Source organism: Pan paniscus, chromosome 23, assembly GCF_029289425.2.
Source record: "Pan paniscus chromosome 23, NHGRI_mPanPan1-v2.0_pri, whole genome shotgun sequence".
Classification (NCBI taxonomy): Eukaryota; Metazoa; Chordata; class Mammalia; order Primates; family Hominidae; genus Pan; species Pan paniscus.
Window position 1 is genome coordinate 35,831,068 of NC_085927.1, and position 20,253 is coordinate 35,851,320.

Consider the following 20,253-nt stretch of genomic DNA (forward strand, 5'->3'; position numbering starts at 1 on the left):
AAGGAAGGCTTTCCTGAGGAGGTGTCATTTGGGCTGAACCCTGAGTGATGAGCAGATCACTCTGGGGTGAAGGTAGGGCAGGTTACATAGGACGCTGTAGGCCCTGAAAGGACACTTAGACTTTGTCCTAAGAACCTGGGGAAATAATTTCAGCAGTGGAGGGATGTGGCAAGAAAAGAAGGATTTTCTAAATTGAGTGGTCCCTACTGCTCTGCAGTGATGTCCTTGGCCCCAGGCAAGATCCCTAATCAAGAATGCTGATTCTGTCCTCTTTCCCAGGGCTCAAGATGACAGGAGTGGACTGTGTGGAGGGGATGGCCTCGGGCCTGTACCAGGAACTCTTTGCGGCTGTGGTCTCACTCATCAACAGGTAACGGGGCCTTTTCCTAGGCACACAGTTGGCCTCTTGCAGGTGCACAGATGAATTCACATACCGGGCAGTTGAACAAAGTGGCAGTTTTTGAGCTGGCGAGAGGGTTTCTAAGGTGGACAGTGCTGGGTTTAACTTCTACCTTGGCCACCCACTGGCTGTGAGGTCGGTAAATCAGTTCACTTCTCTGATCTCCCTTTCCTTGTCTGTACAATAGCTCTCTTCCCAAGGACTGTTGTGAGGATTAAAAGAAATAATGAATTTAAATAACTCTTCCTGGCCAAGCGTGGTGGCTCATGCCTGTAATCCCAGTACTTTGGGAGGCTGAAGTAGGAGGATCACCTGAGATCAGGAATTCAAGACCAGCCTGGCCAACATGACGAAAACCTGTCTCTACTAAAAATTACAAAAATTAGCTGGGTGTGGTGGTGGGCGCCTGTAATCCCAGCTACTCGGGAGGCTGAGGCAGGGAGAATTGCTTGAACCTGGGAAGCAGAGGTTTCAGTGAGCCGAGATCGCGCCACCACACTCCAGCCTGGGCGACAGAGCGAGACTCTCTCAAAACAAAACAAAATGAAACAAATTCTTCCTAACAGTGATTGTAAAAATACCAATAATAAAATCTAAGTACTTTTGAGTGTCTACTGAGGGCCAGGGATTGCACTAATTGTGTAACCTGCTTTGCATCATTGAATACTCACATGGGCCCATTGTACAGAGGAGGAGACTAAATCTTGAAGGGGTAGAACCGAGATGCAAACACAATGCCACATTCTCATGTCATACCTTCAGTTCCCCTGAATAGCCCAGCACATTGCTCTCATCCATTTATTTTTCAAAATTGTCTTGCTGGGGATGGGAGCAACATGGTAGAAATATGGAGTGGGCTGGGGTGTGCCTCTGATGTGTGTCTGCGGGGCTGCAGGCACCAGGAGCCTCTGTTTTCCATCGTTATGCACAATGCACTGAGCCCATGCTTGGAAACCCTTTAAGCAGTTTTTTCAGCAGAGCTAATCCAGAGCCTAGGCAAAGGCTTGCCTTCCTCCTCTGTGAAAGCAGAAAGCATAATTAGGCTTCTGAAATCCTGTTAAAGGGATGAGGCTGGCGCATAGCAACAGAGCAGCCGGGTTTCTCCAAGTTGTCGTGGACACAGAATCAACTCCCTCTGACGCTGCTGAAGTAATTACCATCTGAGCCCACAGACATATTATCTAGAAACCAAGGGGATCATGCGTGCTTAGAGAGGGAGTACTGGGAATGGGAAATGAACTGCTGGCGGAGGAAACTGCCTTCACCAGTGAAGGGCAGCTGCTTCAAGGTTTGGGTTCTCAGAGGCCACATCTGTGAAATGCCGCATTGATGATCAAAGTACCTACTACAGCATTTATAAGCACCTAGTAGGTGTCTGTCTTGCCAAGAATAAACCGACTTCATCTTCATGCATGTCTGTGTGGTGGCTGCTCTTATTATCCCCATTTTATAGTTGGAAAACCTTGGCAAACAACAGAAGAACCAAGGTTCAACTAAGGGCCCTCCAAAGCTCCTAGCTGATCATACTCATGGTGATGAGAGCAGGTGGCATTTACTGAGCACTAACCACATGGCAAACTTTGCTTTCACAGCCATGGAAGCTTATCACACCCAACCCTCACAACAGCCCTCTGAGCTAGTCACCATCATTAACTGAGACGGTGGCTAAGACGGTGGAGGCTCAGAGAGGTTGAGCAACTCTCCCAAGACACACATCCCCTCTGTCACAGAGCAAGGATTGAAGCCCACATGTGACTGGCTCCAAAATCTCTTAAGTCCTGAATTTTGATGTGAATAATCCCTGTTGTGTCCACCCCTACAGATTCATCAGGAGAATACAAGGAGGTGATAGCTTGAAAGAATTTTGTAAACTGATGTATTAAATAAAATAGTTTTTTGATTTTAATAGGCCTCTGAAGAAAGAAAAGGAGGGCCTAGGCTTCATATGGTAGCCAACTTCTGGGTGACCTTAAGCTAGTCATTTTTTTTTTTTTTTTTTACTTTGGGCCAGTGGGAGGCAGTTTAATTCCTTTAGTCCTTATAGCTATCCCTGGGATAAGCCTACTCACCCCCATCTTCATTTAACAGTTGGGGAAACCCCTGCTCAGAGAGGTTAAGTAGCTTGCCTGAGGTCACACAGCCTGTAAGAGGTGAGCTTGGTTTTGAAACCAGTTCTGCTGGAGGCTTGGATCAGTGTGCTCCTAGATTCCACGCCATCTCAGACATTCCACCTCTCTCTTCTCTCCCTAGATCCTTTTCCTCCCACCATCTCTCCATGGCCTCCATCATGGTGGTGGACTCTCCAGGCTTCCAGAACCCCCGGCACCAGGGCAAGGACCGGGCGGCCACCTTTGAGGAGCTGTGCCACAACTACGCCCATGAGCGCCTGCAGCTGCTGTTCTACCAGCGGACCTTTGTCTCCACGCTACAGCGATATCAAGAGGTATGCCTGGGCTGGAGCAGGGCTTTCACCAGAGCTCCGTGGACGGTGTGAGGTCAGATGGGAAGGGGTGGGATTCCCATTCCCCAGGAGCCTGCAGCTTCACCCTGTTTGGTTCACCAGAGAACAAAGCCCTTTCCCCAGGCCTGGCTCCCCAGACCTCTGTTGCTCCCTCCACAGCCCAGCCTCCCCCTGCCACCTTCTGAACCCCGCAGCCCAGAAGCACCAAGGAACTCAGGCTTCCCCAGTCCTTGCTTCCACGGCTGTCCTTTCTTTGGGATGACTGCTTCATTCTCTCCCACTTCACTTAAGCAGAAGGCTCCTCCAAGAGTCAGTCTGCATCTGCCCAGGGGGGGAATGCCCTTCGAGTCCTGTGGGTGGGTGGCAGCAGTGGGCTCCACACCCCTCTGCAGCACAGCACGGTGAGTCTCACAAAGTTGAAGGTACATGCACCACAAAACCCAGCAATTCCTCTTCTAGGAGGCACCTGAGAGAAACTGTGTGTGTGAACCAGGAAGCATGTACAGGCATGATCCTGCCAGCCCTTCTTTTTTCATAAAAAAAAAAAAAAAAAAAGAGGTTAAGTTGAAATATAAGGCCAGGCATGGTGGCTCATGCCTTAATCCCAGCACTTTGGTAGCCTGAGGCAGGCGGATCACCTGAGGTCAGGAGTTCAAGACCAGCCTGACCAACGTGGCAAACCCCATCTCTACTAAAAATACAAAAATTAGCCAGACTCAGTGGCGCACGCCCGTAATCCCAGCTACTCGAGAGGCTGAGGCAGGAGAATCGCTCGAACCCGGGAAGCGGAGGTCGTGGTGAGCTGAGATTGCGCCACTGCACTCCAGCCTGGGTGACAAAGAGAGACTCCATCTCAAAAAATAATAATAATAAAATAAAATAAAATAAAATAAATTTACAAAGAAAAGTGCATAAACCAGAAGCATATAGCTCAGTGAATTTACCCAAATGAACATACGTGTGTCTCTATCACCCACATGAAAATGAGAGTATTTTCAATTCCCCATATGACTCCCACCTTCTTCCCTGAAGGTGTGACCACTTTTATTCCAATAAGTACCACTGGCAGAATATTAGAAATGGCCATATTGTTCACCAGTTGAATAATATAGAATAATAGGTATTGAAGTTACAGTCATTTTTTTGGTTGGTAATAAAAATAAAGCACCAACATAAATGAATCTCAAACAGATGACGCTGATGAAACCTGAGGTCTGATCCTAACTCTGTTGCTTATTGGCTGTGTGGCCTTAGGAAAGGCACTCACCCTCTCTGACCCTCAATTTTTTTTTTATGTGGAAAACAGAGATAATACTTTTGTATCAGTTATGATTTGCCATAATAATGCTGCGTAATAAACTACCCCCAAATGTAGTGGCTTAGAAAAAAATCTTTGGTTGTTGCTCACAAGTGTCTGGATGGCCTGGGCAGCTCTCTTGGTCCAGGATGGTTCTTGAGCTTGTGTTCAGATTCAGGTGTAGGTTGGGGTAGATGGCTCTGATGATCTTGGCAGGGCTCGCTCATGCGTGGGATCAGCTGGCCATGAACGGATCTAGGCAGGCCTTGTCTGGGGTAACCTTGTCCCTGTTCCACAAATGTCCCATCCTCCAGAAGGCTAGCTTGGGCTGTCCTCATAGTGCTGGGCAGGGTTCCAAGAGAGCAAGCAGAAGTGTGCAGGGGACCTTGAGGCCTGGACTTGAGGCCTGCACAGAATCACTTCCACTGTGTTCGGTGAGTCACAACAGGTCTAAGGCTGAGCATGGATTCAAGGGGTAGGAAAGCAGGCTCCACTTCTTGATGGAGGCACTGCAGTGTCACTCTGCAGAGAGTATGGATACAGGGAAGTGCAGAGAACCGGGGTTGTTTTAGATCATTGTTACCAGACTCCCCAAAGGGGCCGTTTTGAACATTTAATGAACAAGAATAAAGAGTGTAACAGCTATTTTATTTTTCCCATAATATTTCACTTATTTCTGATTATCAGTGTAATACATTTTTAATTAAAACGCTGGAAAGTTCATATAAGTACAAAGAAACTAAAGATACAATCTCCTTTGGCACTTCTATCCAGAGGCAACCACTGTTACTATTCTGTTCCTTTTTTTTTTCTTTTTTTTTTTTTTTTTTTTTTACCCTTTTCCCTTTATTATGTTGTCTGTGGATTTTGGATCTTCCTGTATATATGAGTTTGTTGTCTGTCATTTTCCTCACAGTATTACATTATTCACGTAACCTCCCTCCACTTACAAATCTTAGTAAACCTGCTTGCAGTGGTTAGATCTGATTGTATTCCCTCTCCTATAGACATCAGGGTAGTTTCTAAGTTCAAGGCTTTATAAACAATACTGCAGTCAACATCTTTGTCCACAGAATTTCCTGGACATTTCTGGTGATTTTTAAAAATTTTTTGTTTTTTAGATGGAGGTTCGCTCTTGTCGCCCAGGCTGGAGTGCAATGGAGTGATTTCAGCTCACTGCAACCTCTGCCTCCCGGGTTCAAGCGATTCTCTTGCCTCAGCCTCCCAAGTAGCTGGGATTACAGGCATCCGCCACCACGCCTGGCTAATTTTTGTATTTTTAGTAGCGATGGGGTTTCACCATGTTGGCCAGGCTAGTCTGTAATTCCTGACCTCAGGTGATCCGCCTGCCTCGGCCTCCCAAAGTGCTTGGATTACAGGCATGAGCCACAGCATCCAGCTTCTGGTGACATGTTTGTGGCAACTATTATTCCCCATAGTTTACATTTGTTACTTCCAGCACCGAACACTCAGCCTAGCACTCATTAGGTTCTCAGTAAATATTTTAAAAGTTTGGACTGAGTTATCAGTTTCTGATAAAGCTCTCAGCATGACAGCTGGCACACTGCATGATGAGCAGAATGTCATTGGAGTGTTGATTTACAATCTTTCTTCCCACACAGAGGCTAAAAGGTGATGAATAAACCAACAACCCCATTAGCAACTGGAAAAATTAATTAAACAGACATTTCTCCAGAGATTTACAAATGCACACAAAAAGAAGCTCACCATCACAAATTGTAAGAGAAATGCAAATCCAAACCACATTGAGACACCACCTCCCACACACTACAATGGCTACTATAAAAAAAAAACAACAAAATAACAAGTGTTGGGGTGATGTGGAGAAACTTGAACCCTTGTGCAGTATTGGTGGGAATGTAAAATAGTGCAGCCGCTGTGGAAAACAGAATGGTGGACCTCAAAACCTAAAAAAAATAGAATTCCCATGTGATTCAGCAATTCCATGTCTGGGTATATACTGAAAAGAATTGAAATCAGAGACTCAAACGGGTATTTGTGCACCAGATTGCAGCATTATTCACAATAGCTGAAAGGCAGAAGCAACTCATATATAGATTGCAATTGACAGGCGATGGACAAGCAAAATGAGATACGCATATTACGAGATACGCACTTACTAGGAAGTATTATTCAGCCTTCAAAAGGAAGGACATTCTGATAAAATGGTACATGCTGGATGAACCCTGAGGACATTATGCTAAGTTACGTAAGTCAGACACAAAAGGACAAATACTGTATGATTTCACTTACATAAGCTACTTAGAAAAGTCGAGATCAGAGGCACAGAAAGTAGGATGCTGGGGGAGAAGGAAACAGGGAGTTAAGTCTCATGGGTACAGAGATTCCGTTTTGAAAGATGAAGAAAGTTCTGGAGATGGTTGGTGGTGATGGGTGCACAACAACATGAATGTACCTTATACCACTGAACTGTATACTTAAAATGACTAAAATGGTAAATTTTCTGCTATGCATCTTTTGCCAGAATTTAAAAAACGATTTTTTTAAAGGGCCAAGAGGTGATGGAAGTCCTCTCCGCTTTTTCCTTCTTCAGAAGTTTTCTTCCCGCTTCAGCTCGCTAAAAGTGCTAACTTTTACATCCTGTTATTTTCCAGGAAGGTGTTCCTGTGCCGTTTGACCTCCCGGACCCCTCCCCAGGGGCCACCGTGGCTGTTGTGGATCAAAATCCCTCTCAGGTAACACAGGGCCCAGCCAATCCAGGCTCTCAGATGCCAGTTGGCCATATTGAAATGCTGGTGGATTTGAGTCTTCAGTCTACTAGTTGTCAATGCCGTGTGCACCTAGAGTCACCCCGGGATCATTGGCAACATGGATGCCCGGGACCCAACCCCAGATTCTGTGTAAATTGTTCTGAGGGTGTGGCCTGAACAGTGGAAATGTAAGCATCATCAGGTTGAGAACTGCTGCTGTCCTTTATGTCTGAGTCTATGTCTTAGAATAGACTCGTGCCTGGGAGCCTGAGGCCTGAGCCAAAGTGAGTTCAGGGCTCATGGCCAGAGGCCACCAGCCACTCTGGCCTGGAAAGGTCAGATGTTTGAATGAAGGTGCTGTGCCCAGCAGAGACTGGGGACCTTGGGCACTGGAGAACAGGGGACCATGTTGGGTTCAGGGCCCTGAACTCATCTGGGGGCAGACAGGCGTTAGTTTGAGGGAAACTGAGTCTTTACCTCACTCTCTCCACCCCTAGAACTCACTTTGCTACCCCAGATCTGCACCTCTGCTCGACTCAGAACTGCCCTTGACAATTTCACTTGATTTTTTTGTCTTCCTCTTCACATTTTATTACAAAAGTGCTTGGGCCATGAAACCTGCCATGCTTGGGTCCAGTCTTGGTGACCTTGGGCATGTTACTTCACCTCTCTGAGCCTCAGTTTCCTCATTTCCAGAATGGGGATGCTACTTTCTCTGGGTTGCTGTGAATATCAATGAGATATTGCACATAAGGCACCTGGCGTGATGCTTGGCACACAGGAGGTGCCCTGCCGGTGGCATCTCTCCTGCCATCTGACACTGCAGGCTGCCCCTCCCCTTTTCTTCCTTCCTTGTCTCCTGCTGACCAGAGATGGCTTGCAAGCTTTCTCTTGGCACACAGTGGGCTGTACCCATCATTGCAAAGCCCTCTCCTGTGTAAGCCCAGCTGGCTGTTGTCAGTGTGTTCTTCTGGTTGGCATCTGTCTAGTTCATTTCCTTCCACACTGTGCTTCCTCACCTGTGCCTCTCCTGGGAAAGGGTGGGCCTGAAGGGCTGATTTAGCAGTGTTGGCTGGGAAGGGCGGGGTAGTCTCCAGGGCCTGTGGCTGCAAATAGCTACCTTCTTCTTCTTTTCTTTTTTCTTTTTTTTTGAGACAGAGTCTCACTCTGTCACCCAGGCTGGAGTGCAGTGGCACGATCTTGGCTCATTGCAACTTCTGCCTCCCGGATTCAAGCGATTCTCGTGCCTCAGCCTCCTGAGTAGCTGGGATTACAGGCATGCACCACCACACCCACCCTTAACAACTATTTTCTGAGGACCTTCTGAGCGTGGGCTGGCTATCAGTTTCAGCCCCAATAAAGAAGGCCAAGGTGAAGGATGCCTGGGATCCAGTTCCAGCTCTGCATCTTTGACTGTCCATCCGGGAGACCCTGGATGTGCCCCTTCCCCTCTCCAGGCCTCTGAGGGGTGTGGATTCCTCAGGGTGACCAACTGTCCTGGTTTGCATAGGACTTTCCCAGCTTTAACACTGAAAGTTTCATGTCCTGGGCAAAGTAGGACAGTTGGTTACTGTGCATATTGCATTTCCTCTATAACAAGTTGGTGGCCTTTTTTTGGTTGTGCCAACTCCTTGTGGGCCCTCAGAGAGGCCCTTTAAACTCCCCAGGCCTCTCTCAGTTTCCCATATGCAAAATTACAGGGTTGACTAGATGGTCTCTGAAGCTTGTGGCTAGATTTCAAATTCTACGTCAGTGCTATTGACTCGTGTTCACCTTCTTCTCTGAAATGTTCTTTGAGTGCTTTTTTTCTCCTCCCCAAGATTTTAGTTTAAAAAATACAAGGACTTCTTAGAGGAAACGATACAGACAGAATTAATCCTTTCTCGTTTGTGCACAAATAGACCAGCTGCCTGTATGTATCTAGAAATGTGTAATTTCCAGAGGATTCCCCTTGTTAAATCCCCACCACGGCCCTCCAAGGAAGGTATTTTCAGTCTCCATTACACAGGAGGAAACAAGGCTCAGAAAAGTGTAGTAAGTTGCCCAAGGCCACACAGGAGGTGAGCACAGAGGCAGGATTCAGACAGCTGGCAAATGAGAGGTTGCTGTAGCTTCAACACTGAGAGTCTGGGGTGATTGGGAGCATGGTTTTGGGTAGGCACGTTCTGAGTCCTGACACTTGGGACTTGGATGCTCCCATTCCCTATCGGTGGGAAGAGAAGCCCAAGACAGGCTTCTGATGGGTATCAGGGCCCTTCAGTGAATCCTGGTTCTCCCACCAGGTCTGCTTACCAGCTGGAGGAGGTGCCCAGGATGCCAGAGGCCTTTTCTGGGTCTTAGATGAGGAAGTCCGTGTAGAGGGCTCCAGTGACAGTGTGGTGCTCAAACGTCTGTGTGCTGCTTTCGAGAAGAAAGGAGCTGGGACTGAAGGTAAGGAAGCAAGGGGCTGGGGATGGGGCCTGAGTCCAGCCTGGGTATTGGAATCTGTTCTTCTCTGCTGCAGGGAAAGCCCTGACAAGGCCTGCACAGAGGCTCCAACGTGCAGAGGTGAATGTGCATGAGCCTGTGTGTGCTTTCATTCATTCAAGTATTCAGCGAACTCATTGAGCAGCCACTATGTGCTGGGTACTGTTCCATGTGTTAACCAGCCTGGCGTGGGCCAATCCTCATGGGGAGGGGACAAGCTCACAGCCAAGCACATGCGTGCACAATGAGCCTGCAACTGCACTCTAATGGGGCGCATCAGGGCGTTTCTCATTTTTCTGGTAGCCAGTGGGAGATGCGTGCAGATGAATCTAACAGAGAGCCAGGAACACGATGCAGGACAAGTTTGGAGATGGCTTCTGGGCTCAGACTGCAGAGGCCGTTGCTGGTCATGCAAAGGTCTTAACCCTAGAGCAACGAGAAGCCATGAAGGATTCTAGGCAGTGGGAGACATGATGAGCTTCATGTTCTGGAAAGTTCCCCGAGGTTGTAGTGTGAAGATATGGTAGGAAGGCAGGTGGCCAGGGTGAGAGAGGAGCTGGCCTGCCCCAGGAGGTAGAAACCTCTGGAAGTGTTTAGCAGGTAAAGTCCATAGCACTTGGTGGGAGTTGGATTGGTGGAAGGGGGAGCAAGAGGGGAGATGAAGGCGTGAAACCAGAACAAAGTGATCATGAGATTTGGTATCCATGGGCTCCAAGTTGAAGTCCAGTTATTTCTGCTTTCCCCTGCATGATGTGGGGCAAACCTCTCGTAGTCTTAGTTGATGTGCTTTTAAAATTGGGAAAGAAGTCACCCCTGGCCCCTTTTTCTCTAGAATTTCTGCTACGATGATTGGGTAATATTATGTGCATGCAGAGCTTTGTCACCGGGGTCAAGGTGTTGCAGGTTTATTGATGAGGATGAGGATGCTGATGGTGATGGAGAACATGATTCTGGGGTTGGGGAGTGTTGCATGTACTGCACTCAGAGCAGCATACGCAGCTTTATGGATAGCTCCTGGTAGGATTCTGTCCCACACTTGGAGATACATATTCTTATTCAAAAACTGAGTTCCAGAAATCCTTGTGCAAGGTCACCCAGAGGAGAAGGGTCAAAAGACAGATTCAAAACATGGTTTGTCTGGATCTGAGACTCAGATCCCTACACCACTAGGCACTTAAGAAGGCAAATGTACTGGCTGGGGCGCAGCGGCTCATGCCTGTAATCACAGCACTATGGGAGGCCGAGGTGGGTGGATCACTCGAGGTCAGGAGTTTGAGACCAGCATGGCCAACATGGTGAAACCCCATCTCTACTAAAAATACAAAAAATTAGCTGGGTGTGATGGCGCATGCCTGTAGTCCCAGCTACTCGGGAGGCTGAGGCAGGAGAATCTCTTGAACCCAGGAGGTGGAGTTTGCAATGAGCCAAGATCGCACCAGGGCACTCCAGCCTGGACAACAAGAGTGAAATTCCGTCTCAAAATAATAATAATAATAAGGCAAATGCACTTAGTGATCTTATCAGTCCCAACCCTCTTTGAGGCCAGGATATGTGCTCGCACTCATTCATTCCTTGGTCCATTCAGAAAATACGGATGGAGCACCTAATATGTGGCAGCCACTGTCCTAGCCCAGGAGATGCATCTTCCAGCAGAGAAGAGACAGTAAGGCAGGTGCATCTGAAAGGAGAAGACTGAGGACTGTGACTCTGGTTGAGGTCACTGAGAGAATGAGGCTTGGTAGAGAAGATGTCCAAGGACTAGGTTCTGGGATATTCCTATGTCAAGGTGTCAGGGACAAGGCAAAAAACCAGCACAGGAGACCGAGGTGTGGCCAGGGAGGCAGGAGGGAAAGTCAGGAGAATGTGACTCCCTGGAAGCCACAGGAGGGATTGACCTTATCAAATGTGGCTGAAAGGTCAAGTGAGGTGTGTGCTGGGGAATGACCGTTGGATTTGGCCTCGTCGAAGTCATTGGAGACATAGACAGATGCATCTTGATGGAATGTTTCGGGTGATTGTCCAACTGGAACAGTTGATAAGAAATTGGGAGAAGAGCCAACCATCCAGTGAGTGAGCGCCGGCAGAAGCTTCCACCTTATGGTGACCAGCAGAGACCTCTGTCCGAGACATTCATGATGGATTCCTTTACCCACATCAGGACAGGATTGTCTAACCAGTGAAGCAGCAACAGCATCTGATGCCTCCTGCAGCTCTCTCTGGAGCAAGCTCACAGTGCAAATTCCTAAATTATTCCCAGAGAGCTCGGCTTTGCCAGTGACTGGCGCAGAGCTGACTTCTCTGCCTATCATGGAGGCACAGTGCCCGGTGTTCTGGGGGCCCATGAAAATGTTGTCTTTCATTTTTTTAAATTTTAAGGTCAGGGGTACATGTGCAGGATGTGGAGGTTTGTTATATAGGTAAATGTGTGCCATGGTGATTTACTGCACAGATTGTCCCATCACTCAGGTATTAAGCCCAGCATCCATTAGCTATTCTTCAAGATGCTCTCCCTCCTCACCCTACCATGTGCCCAGTGTGTGTTGTTCTCTCCCAGAAAATGTTTTAATTTCTGGAAAGAAAAAGAACTTTTAGGCCAAGTGCTATTCTTTAATATATGCCTATATATTAAATTATACACACACACAAATATATATATAAATATATGTAAATATAAATATATATATACACATACATACAGAGAGAGAGACGGAGTTTCACTCTTGTCGCCCAGGCTAGAGTGCAGTGGCGCGATCTCAGCTCACTGCAACCTCCGCCTCCCGGGTTCAAGCAATTCTCCTGCCTCAGCTTCCCAAGTAGCTGGGATTACAGGCGCCTGCCACCATGCCTGGCTAATTTTTTGTATTTTTAGTAGAGATGGGGTGTCACCTTGTTGGCCAGGCTGGTCTGGAACTACTGACCTCAAGTGATCCACCTGCCTCGGCCTGCCAAAGTGCTAGGATTACACACACACAGTCATGCACCACATAGCAGTGTTTCAGGCAACGGACTGTGTATACAAATGGTGATTCCATAAGATGATAATACCGTATTTTTACTGCACCTTTTCTATGTTTAGATATGTTTAGATACACGAGTACTTACCATTGTGTTATGGTGGCTTACAGTATTCAGTGCGGTCACATGCTGTACAGGTTTGTAGTTTGGAGCCATGGGCTGTACCATACAGCCTATGTGTGTGGTAGGCTCTACCATCTAGGTTGTGGTTAGCATGCCCTATGGTATTCCCACAAGGACCGAATCACCTAACGATGCAGTTCTTAGAACATATCTCCATTGTATAACTGTATGTGTGTATGTGTGTATGCCTGTGTGTAAATATATGTGTATGTGTGTGAACATGTTTGTGTATATATATATATCTGTGTCTATATGTGTATGTGTATATCTGTGTGTGCCTGTGTGCGTGCATGTGTGTGTATGTCTAGTTGTTTGTATATGTGAGGGTACGTATGTAGTGCATGTGCCTGTGTGTATATGTGTGTGTGCACCTGTGTGTATGTATGAGTGTATACATGTGTGTGCATGTGTGTATATGTATGTATATATGTATTAGTGTGTATATATGTATGAGTGTGTATATGTGTATGAGTGTGTATATGTGTGTGCATGTGTGTATATGTGTGTATATATGTATGAGTGTGTTTGTATATGTGTGCATGTGTGTATATGTGTGTGTATATATGTATGAGTGTGTTTGTATATATGTGTGTGCATGTGTGTATATGTGTGTGTGTATATATATATTTTCATGGAGGAAGGTGCCCATGAAAGCAAACGTGCCTAGGGCCCAGGAAGTTGTGCCGCGGCCCTGGCCGTGCTCACCCTGCAGGAGTCCTGGCATTTACTTAATCCTGGCAATGATGGATTCCCCTCCACACAGGCTGGGGTGTGAGATGTGTCTGCCCCTTTGCTAGCTGGGGAAGGAGAATGAATGAGTGGCAGAAACTGCTAGTTGTGGAGCCCTTGGTTGGAGCCAGGCCTGTGGGCTTTACTGCACCCCAGCTACAGGGAGGTGACTGAGTCCTTGCTGAGGTCCAGTGGCTTCCCAGGGCCCTATAGGCACCAAGCACAGGGCTAGCGCTGAACCTGGGTGGCCTTACTGCAAAGGCCAGTCGGACTTGTGACTTTCCGGGCTGTCAAAGGGACCCCTGTCTCTATGTATGATACGGGCTCAAGAGTGGAGATTTTGGGGAGCAGGGGAGGCATCTCACTCAGATCCAAAAGAAGCCAAGAGAAAGAGCTGGGGAAGCCCAGGCTTTGGGCCCCAGAGCCCTGAGCTGGCTTCTGCTCACCGCTCAACTGCACTGTTGGTGACTCCTGGAAAGTCCTCTCCCGGTTCTGTAGGATGGCAGTCCTGGTGAAACCCGTGGGCTGTGGCGAGGATGGAGGTGCTGTTTGCACGGAGCATTTCCACCTCCCCCTCCTTCAGCTCTCTGCTCAGAGGTCACCCTTTAGATACCTTCCCTGCCCTGTCTGAAGCTGTCCCCCTGGCAGCCTCGCTACCCCATCACAACTCCCTGTTTCTTCCTTCAGGGCCCTTGCCAGCTCTGTGAAGTTGTGGTTGTTTCTCTGCTTGCTTGCCTGCTTGTTGCCATTCTCCCCACAACCCTGGGCGCTCCCCGAGGACAGTTGCTCCTGTTCACGGTCTCCCCAGGGCCCTGATCATAACAAGGCCATATGTGCATGTTCCCCTCCTCTCTCCTGTCTCCATCACACAGCTCTCTTTGCTGCTCTTCAAACATAGCATGCACATTCCCACCTCTGGGCCCTGGCTTCAGCAGCTCCTTCTGCTTGGAGGGCCCTTCCGCCACATTCCAGCCCAGTGCTGCTCATGGACTTTCCTGACCTCTTTGTAAAAAGCGGTGACGCCTCCCTGCCTGCGATCCTGGCTCCCTCCCTGGTTTTTCTCTTCCCCGCTGCATTGGTCACCAGGGCATGTCCCACACTTGCTCATCAGTCATTTCCCCTTGGGGAAGGCCAGCTGCATGGTGACAGGGGCGAGGCTGGTCACCTCTGTGGAGATGACGCCTGGCACAGCTGGCGGGATGAGGTGCACAGTGAATACTTTTTACAAAACTGATGAATATGTGAAAACTCAGTGATCTAGAATCAAGGAAATGTATTCTCAAAGGGAATGTTTTCTGGATCCTGCCTTGTAGGTAAAAGAGACGGAAAGTAGGGTTGGAAGCAGAAGGCATATGGTAGGGTGAGGCTGGAGTGGGCAGAAGGGGATTTGGCTAGATTTGTGGCCCCTCCGCTTTTATCCATGAGGTCTATGATGTCAGTCCCAGATATCCCTAGCAGTGTGCTATAAAGCCCTTAGTACCCAAGGGAGAGACTCTGTCCATATCCTTTGCCTTAAACCCCCTGAGAAGACACATTAATTACGACATTTTGGTTAAAAAGAAAAAATAGTTCTCTTCCTCTATTGCTTTCTGGTTGGCTCTGAGTTAATGACAACATTCAATCATCCAGAACACTTGGGGCATTCCGGCTAACCCAGGGCTCGCTGTTTATGACCTCGTTTCCTTACCTCAGGTGCATTTGCTGAGTGTTCCCACAAGGACCAGCAGGGACTGGGATCAACTCTCATGGAGCCCAGGCACAGTGGACGGTCAGGTGACAGGCCCTCATCAACCTCCGAGTGTGACCTGCAGAGGCTGAGGGGGCCCTGTCTGGGGGTTCAGGCTGCTGGGGGAGGTGACAGAGTCTGAAGCTGTGAGAGAGAGATGCTGGATAAGGCTCCATCTTCCAGAAGTATCCATGGGGCTCCTGAAAGCCAAAGACTTCATGGGAAATGCTTTCATGGACAAAATTGTGGAATAAAAGTCAACTTCAGGATAAAGGAGTGAATGAGGGGAACAAGCAGGCCTGGCAGCTGGGTACTGTTTTCCAGGACATTGCCTGAGAAATGTGGCATTTCCATGTGCCGGACACCACCCTGGACAGAGGCAGGCTTTTGGACCAGCAGACCTGTGGCCTCATCCTGCTGTGCCCCATTAGCCAAATTGCCTCATGTCTCTGAACTTCAGTGTCATCTTCTAGAAACTAGCCCAGAGATGCTAACATTACCAGCCAGAGTGAAATCACTCATGGTAGCATGTCCAGCAGAGAGTGCTAGGAGCCGGGGCTTAGCAAACATCGAAATCCTTTCTTCTTTCTTCCCTGTCCCCTACTCGGTCATGATCCTCATTCAGAGCTCAGCCCTGTACTGGCTGCTGAGCCTAACAATGAGTCAACCAGTCCCTGCTCTCCAGTTGCTTCCAGGACAGTGGAAGGAGGCAGCCAGGTAAACAGATACCTGTAGCATTGTAAATGCAGCATGGACATTTGCGCCAAAGCCTGGTGTGTGCTTTGTCACCTTACTCCCTGTGGGTGCTTTACTCTCCCATTGGAAGGGGACTTTCTTGAGGGCAGGGACTGCACAGCTCTGAAAGCCTCACAGGACACTCTTGAAACAGGGAAACTTCACTTTGCTAGAAGGGTTCTGTGCTGGTAACTTCCGTTATCCTGGACAGGGGCAATCTGGGAAGTGAGCACACAGTACCTCTAAGCAGCCACACAGGTGGCAGATGCCACGCCCTTTACTCCTACAAAGGCTCACGAAAGCCGCAGACTCTCACACTGTTGTATTTTGCAGAGAGTTCCAAGAAATGCAGGTCCTTTGTTTCCTAGCTTACTGGAGTTTAGAGGTAGCAAATTAGGATTTGAGGGGAAGACTCAGGACCCTAGTGCATGCGAGTACGTTGGCAATAGCAGGATGGGAAAGCAAAGTAAGATCGTTCCGAATAGATCCAAGAGTCATGATAATCTGACCACTCTTAATAGGAATCCATCTGGGGGCCGGGTGTGGTGGCTCATGCCTGTAATCCCAGCACTTTGAGAGGCCAAGGCAGGCAGATCACTTGAGGTCAGGAGTTCGAGACCAGCCTGGCCAACATGGTGAAACCCCATCCCTACTAAAAATACAAAATTAGCCAGGCATGTTGGCTCATGCCTGTAATCCCAGCTACTCAGGAGGCTGAGGCAGGAGAATCACTTGAACCTGGGAGGTGGAGGTTGCAGTGTGCCGAGATCGCTCCATTGCACTCCAGCCTGGGTGACAAGAGTGAAACTCCATCTCAAAAAAAAAAAAAAAAAAAAAATTCATCTGGGGCCATTCAGTATGGAGACAGCTATCCCAAACCTGTGACTGCAACCTGTGAGCATCACAATAGTTAGAGTAATATTATAAATGAACAGCAATCCATTAATTAATTAATCCATGCATTCATTTTGCAAGCACTTCTGGACTCTGCATGTGCCAAGCATGATGCTGGGCACTGGGGATGTGAACATAAACAACACTTTGTGATTCGGGAACATCAGCAAAGGTTTAAGTGCAGTCAAGGGCAGTGACAACCATTACTGCTGACTGAGTGACCATTATGTGCCCGGACACTATACTAAAATATTTTACATACATTATCTCCTTTAAGCCATAAGCCACTCTGGGAGGTATGCTTTATTTAATCCACATTTTACAGACGAGGAAACTGATGCTCAGAGACTTACGGGGCTTGGCACCTTTCACACAGTAATAAATGGTAAAGAACCTAGGATTTCTCTAGCCCTCAAGATCAGGCCCATTTTCTTCTCCCACCCTGTCTCTTGGAACTGATGTGCCTGTATCTCCCAAAAGTATTCCCTGTATTTATTTGGTTGATGGTATTCAAAATGATTTTACGTGGCATAAAACTAAATATTTTAAAAATATTTCATCATAATTTCCATGCATATCAGAAAATAAACATATCTTGCACATCAAATCTGCAATATGATGCTTCTTTTAAAATGAATGTACTGTACTTGTGAAAATGTAAGTCGATTTAAAGAAAACATCAAGTAAATCACAGTCCAGGTGATATGTGGTTATATATATAGAAAAACTCGAGGAGATTGAGTGTACGGATGATGTTTGGGAAAAACAGGTATCCTAGATTTAAGAAAGCAAGAAAAAATAAAATCCACTTTGGAAATAATGTACACAAATTCACTACAAGCAGGAGAAATGTGGGTGCCTTCGACCATGAGCGTTAGCTATCTGGAAACACGTTAAGATGGATACTGTGCGTTTAAGGGATGCCAGCTGATTGCAGAGTGTCCTCACCAGGCTCCAGCACTCATGCCACCATGTCTGTTTCCAGGGTCCTCTGCCCTGCGGACCTGTGAGCAGCCCCTCCAGTGTGAGATTTTCCACCAGTTGGGATGGGACCCTGTGCGGTACGACCTCACAGGCTGGCTCCACAGAGCCAAGCCCAACCTCTCGGCCCTGGATGCACCCCAGGTCCTGCAACAGTCAAAAAGGTGAGTTGGGTCAGGGCTGGGGACGGGGATGGAGCATTGGAGGCGCTGTGTTTTCCTTCCCACCTAAACTAGGCAGTCACGACAACACAGTGTGGGAGGGCCAGCCCAGGAATCCCATCCCTCCATAATGGAACAAAGAACCATAACTTGAATTGGAGCAGTGCAGTGTCTCCCTGGGGCCAGAGTGAATCCAGCCGAGGAGAAAAGCTGGCCTTCTGGGGAGGTGGAACAAAAGCTAAAAAGCTGTGACTTCTTATTTTGGCACTTTGCTTTTCATTAAGTATCTGAGAGATGATGTGACTGGAACAACTTTTATGGACATTCAAGAACTAGGGGGTCATAAAACTGAAATGATATGTTTTGTAGCATTAAAAAAAGCTCACCATGTTCCCTGGCTGCTCAGCCCAGAGTGCTGGCATGAGGCCGGCAGCATTCTCTGCTTTTAGTTCAGAGGGTTATTGGAAAATGCTGTCTCTGTGTGTGTGTGTGTGTGTGTGTGCATGCACACTCCCAAGTTCAATGCCTGAATTCCTCAGGGGTAGAGCTTAGAGACAAGAAGAGAAACTGAGACCACCAGGGAGGTGCTGGTGTCTCAGATGGGCACCAGGATGAGAAAGAAACACTTACTCACTACTCCCTATGTGCCTTGGATCAGCATTAACGCTTTATGAGTATCTTCTGAATCCTTATCACAACACAAGATCCTTAGTCCCATTTTACACATGAGAAAAATTGAGGCCCCGAGCAGTGAAGTGGCTTGCCTTTGCTCACACAGCAAAACAGTGGCACAGCCAGGACCCAGCTTGAGTCTAAGAGATGCTTGGAGAATTCCCAGGACATTATGTCAGAGCTGATTGGAAACCCACATCCAGGAGTGGGGCTCGTGAACATCCAGCTCCTGGAGAGAGATTCAGGCCAGGGATGGGGCAACAGGAGTTGCGAGCACACAGAGGACTGAATGATGACCCAGGTGGCACGGGTTGAGTCTCAGCCCTGCCCTTTGTCACCTGAGTGACCGTGGGCAGTCGCTCTCCCTCCTGTCGGTTGTTTCTCCTTCCTGTACCATAAATAAGAGCGGGACGATGCTACAAGACTCAGCGGCTATAGCCCAGCTTTGGAGACAGGAAGATGTTCAGATTCTGTTTTTCCCTCTTTTAAGCTACATGACCTGGACCTCAGTTTCATAATCTGAGAAATGGGAATGAGGTTCCAAAGCTCCCATGTCTGATCTAAGAAGGCTTTAGTGATGTAAAGTAGCAGATGACCTATTAGAGAGCCTGGTTCATAGTTGGCTCATGGAAGAGGGTAGGCCATTCTGCTTTATTGGAACAGACACTTAAAAAGCTGGCACCCTTGGCCCGGCGCGGTGGCTCACTTCTGTAATCCTGGCACTTTGGGAGGCCAAGGTGGGCAGATCACGAGGTCAAGAGATTGAGATCATCCTGGCCAACATGGTGAAACCCTGTCTCTACTAAAAACACAAAAATTAGCTGGGCCTGGTGGCGTGTGCCTATAGTCCCAGCTACTCGGGAGGCTGAAGCAGGAGAATCGCTTGAACCCGGGAGGCGGAGGTTGCAGTGAGCCGAGATTGCACCACTGCACTCCAGCCTGGCAACAGAGCAAGACTCCATCTCAAAAAAACCAACAACAACAACAACAAAAATGAAAAGCTAGCATGCTGGCCACTAACCTCAGAATCTGTCCATGACAGGGATGCTGAGAGAAGGCACTATCTGCTCAGGTATCAGGCTGGGTATTTATTTGACATTATCTTGCAGCTCCAGAAACTGTGTGCCCAGCCTGAGTCATTCCTTCTTGCATGAAACACATGGCACATGCCTACTGTGTGCTAGGCCTGGTCTAGGAATAGCAGAGAGGACTTTGACCTCTAAGAGAGTACAGGTGTCGTAGCATTGCTGTAGGTATGTAAGTGACAAGAATATCCATAGGACAGATGCTCTAAGCCTAGGCAGGGAGGGAGCATTTGAAGGTAGAAGACGGGCATCGGGAAGGAGCTGGCATTTGCCATGAAGCAAAGCCTCACCTGGCAGGAGGGGCTGTGAATGAAGGGGAGCAGCTAGGACACATGACTGTAGAGGAGGCTTTAGGAAGCTGAGGAGCAGGAAGCAAGAAGGTTTGTTCCCTTTGCCACCACCCAGGCCAAGGCTTTCCCAAGAACCTCCTAAAGCTCCTCTCTCTTTTCCCTCCTCCCCACCAGAGAGGAGCTGCGGAGTCTATTCCAGGCCCGGGCCAAGCTGCCTCCTGTGTGCCGGGCTGTGGCAGGCCTGGAGGGCACCTCCCAGCAGGCCCTGCAGAGGAGCCGCATGGTGAGGAGGACCTTTGCCAGCAGCCTTGCCGCGGTGAGGAGGAAAGCCCCGTGCTCCCAGATCAAGCTGCAGATGGTGAGTGGGCACCCTGTCTCATGGTGTCCTGGCCTTCACTGCCTCCATCCTCATCTCCTCTGGGCTGAGTCATGTGCCTACATCATCTCTAACCTCCCCAGCAAGGCCAGAGGGGCGAGTGTCACCCC

The 20,253-nt window shown here is 48.2% G+C and overlaps 1 protein-coding gene across 1 annotated transcript in view; it reads left to right on the forward strand.

Annotated features, from left to right (window-relative positions):
- Positions 1-20,253, forward strand: part of MYO18B (myosin XVIIIB) — a 268,281-nt gene that overhangs the window by 63,747 nt on the left and 184,281 nt on the right. The window contains exons 12-17 of the mRNA XM_034948321.3: positions 280-370; positions 2,651-2,843; positions 6,795-6,875; positions 9,173-9,320; positions 17,564-17,723; positions 19,942-20,125. Coding sequence (XP_034804212.2) covers positions 280-370; positions 2,651-2,843; positions 6,795-6,875; positions 9,173-9,320; positions 17,564-17,723; positions 19,942-20,125 — 857 coding nt within the window. The remainder of the gene's footprint in view (positions 1-279; positions 371-2,650; positions 2,844-6,794; positions 6,876-9,172; positions 9,321-17,563; positions 17,724-19,941; positions 20,126-20,253) is intronic.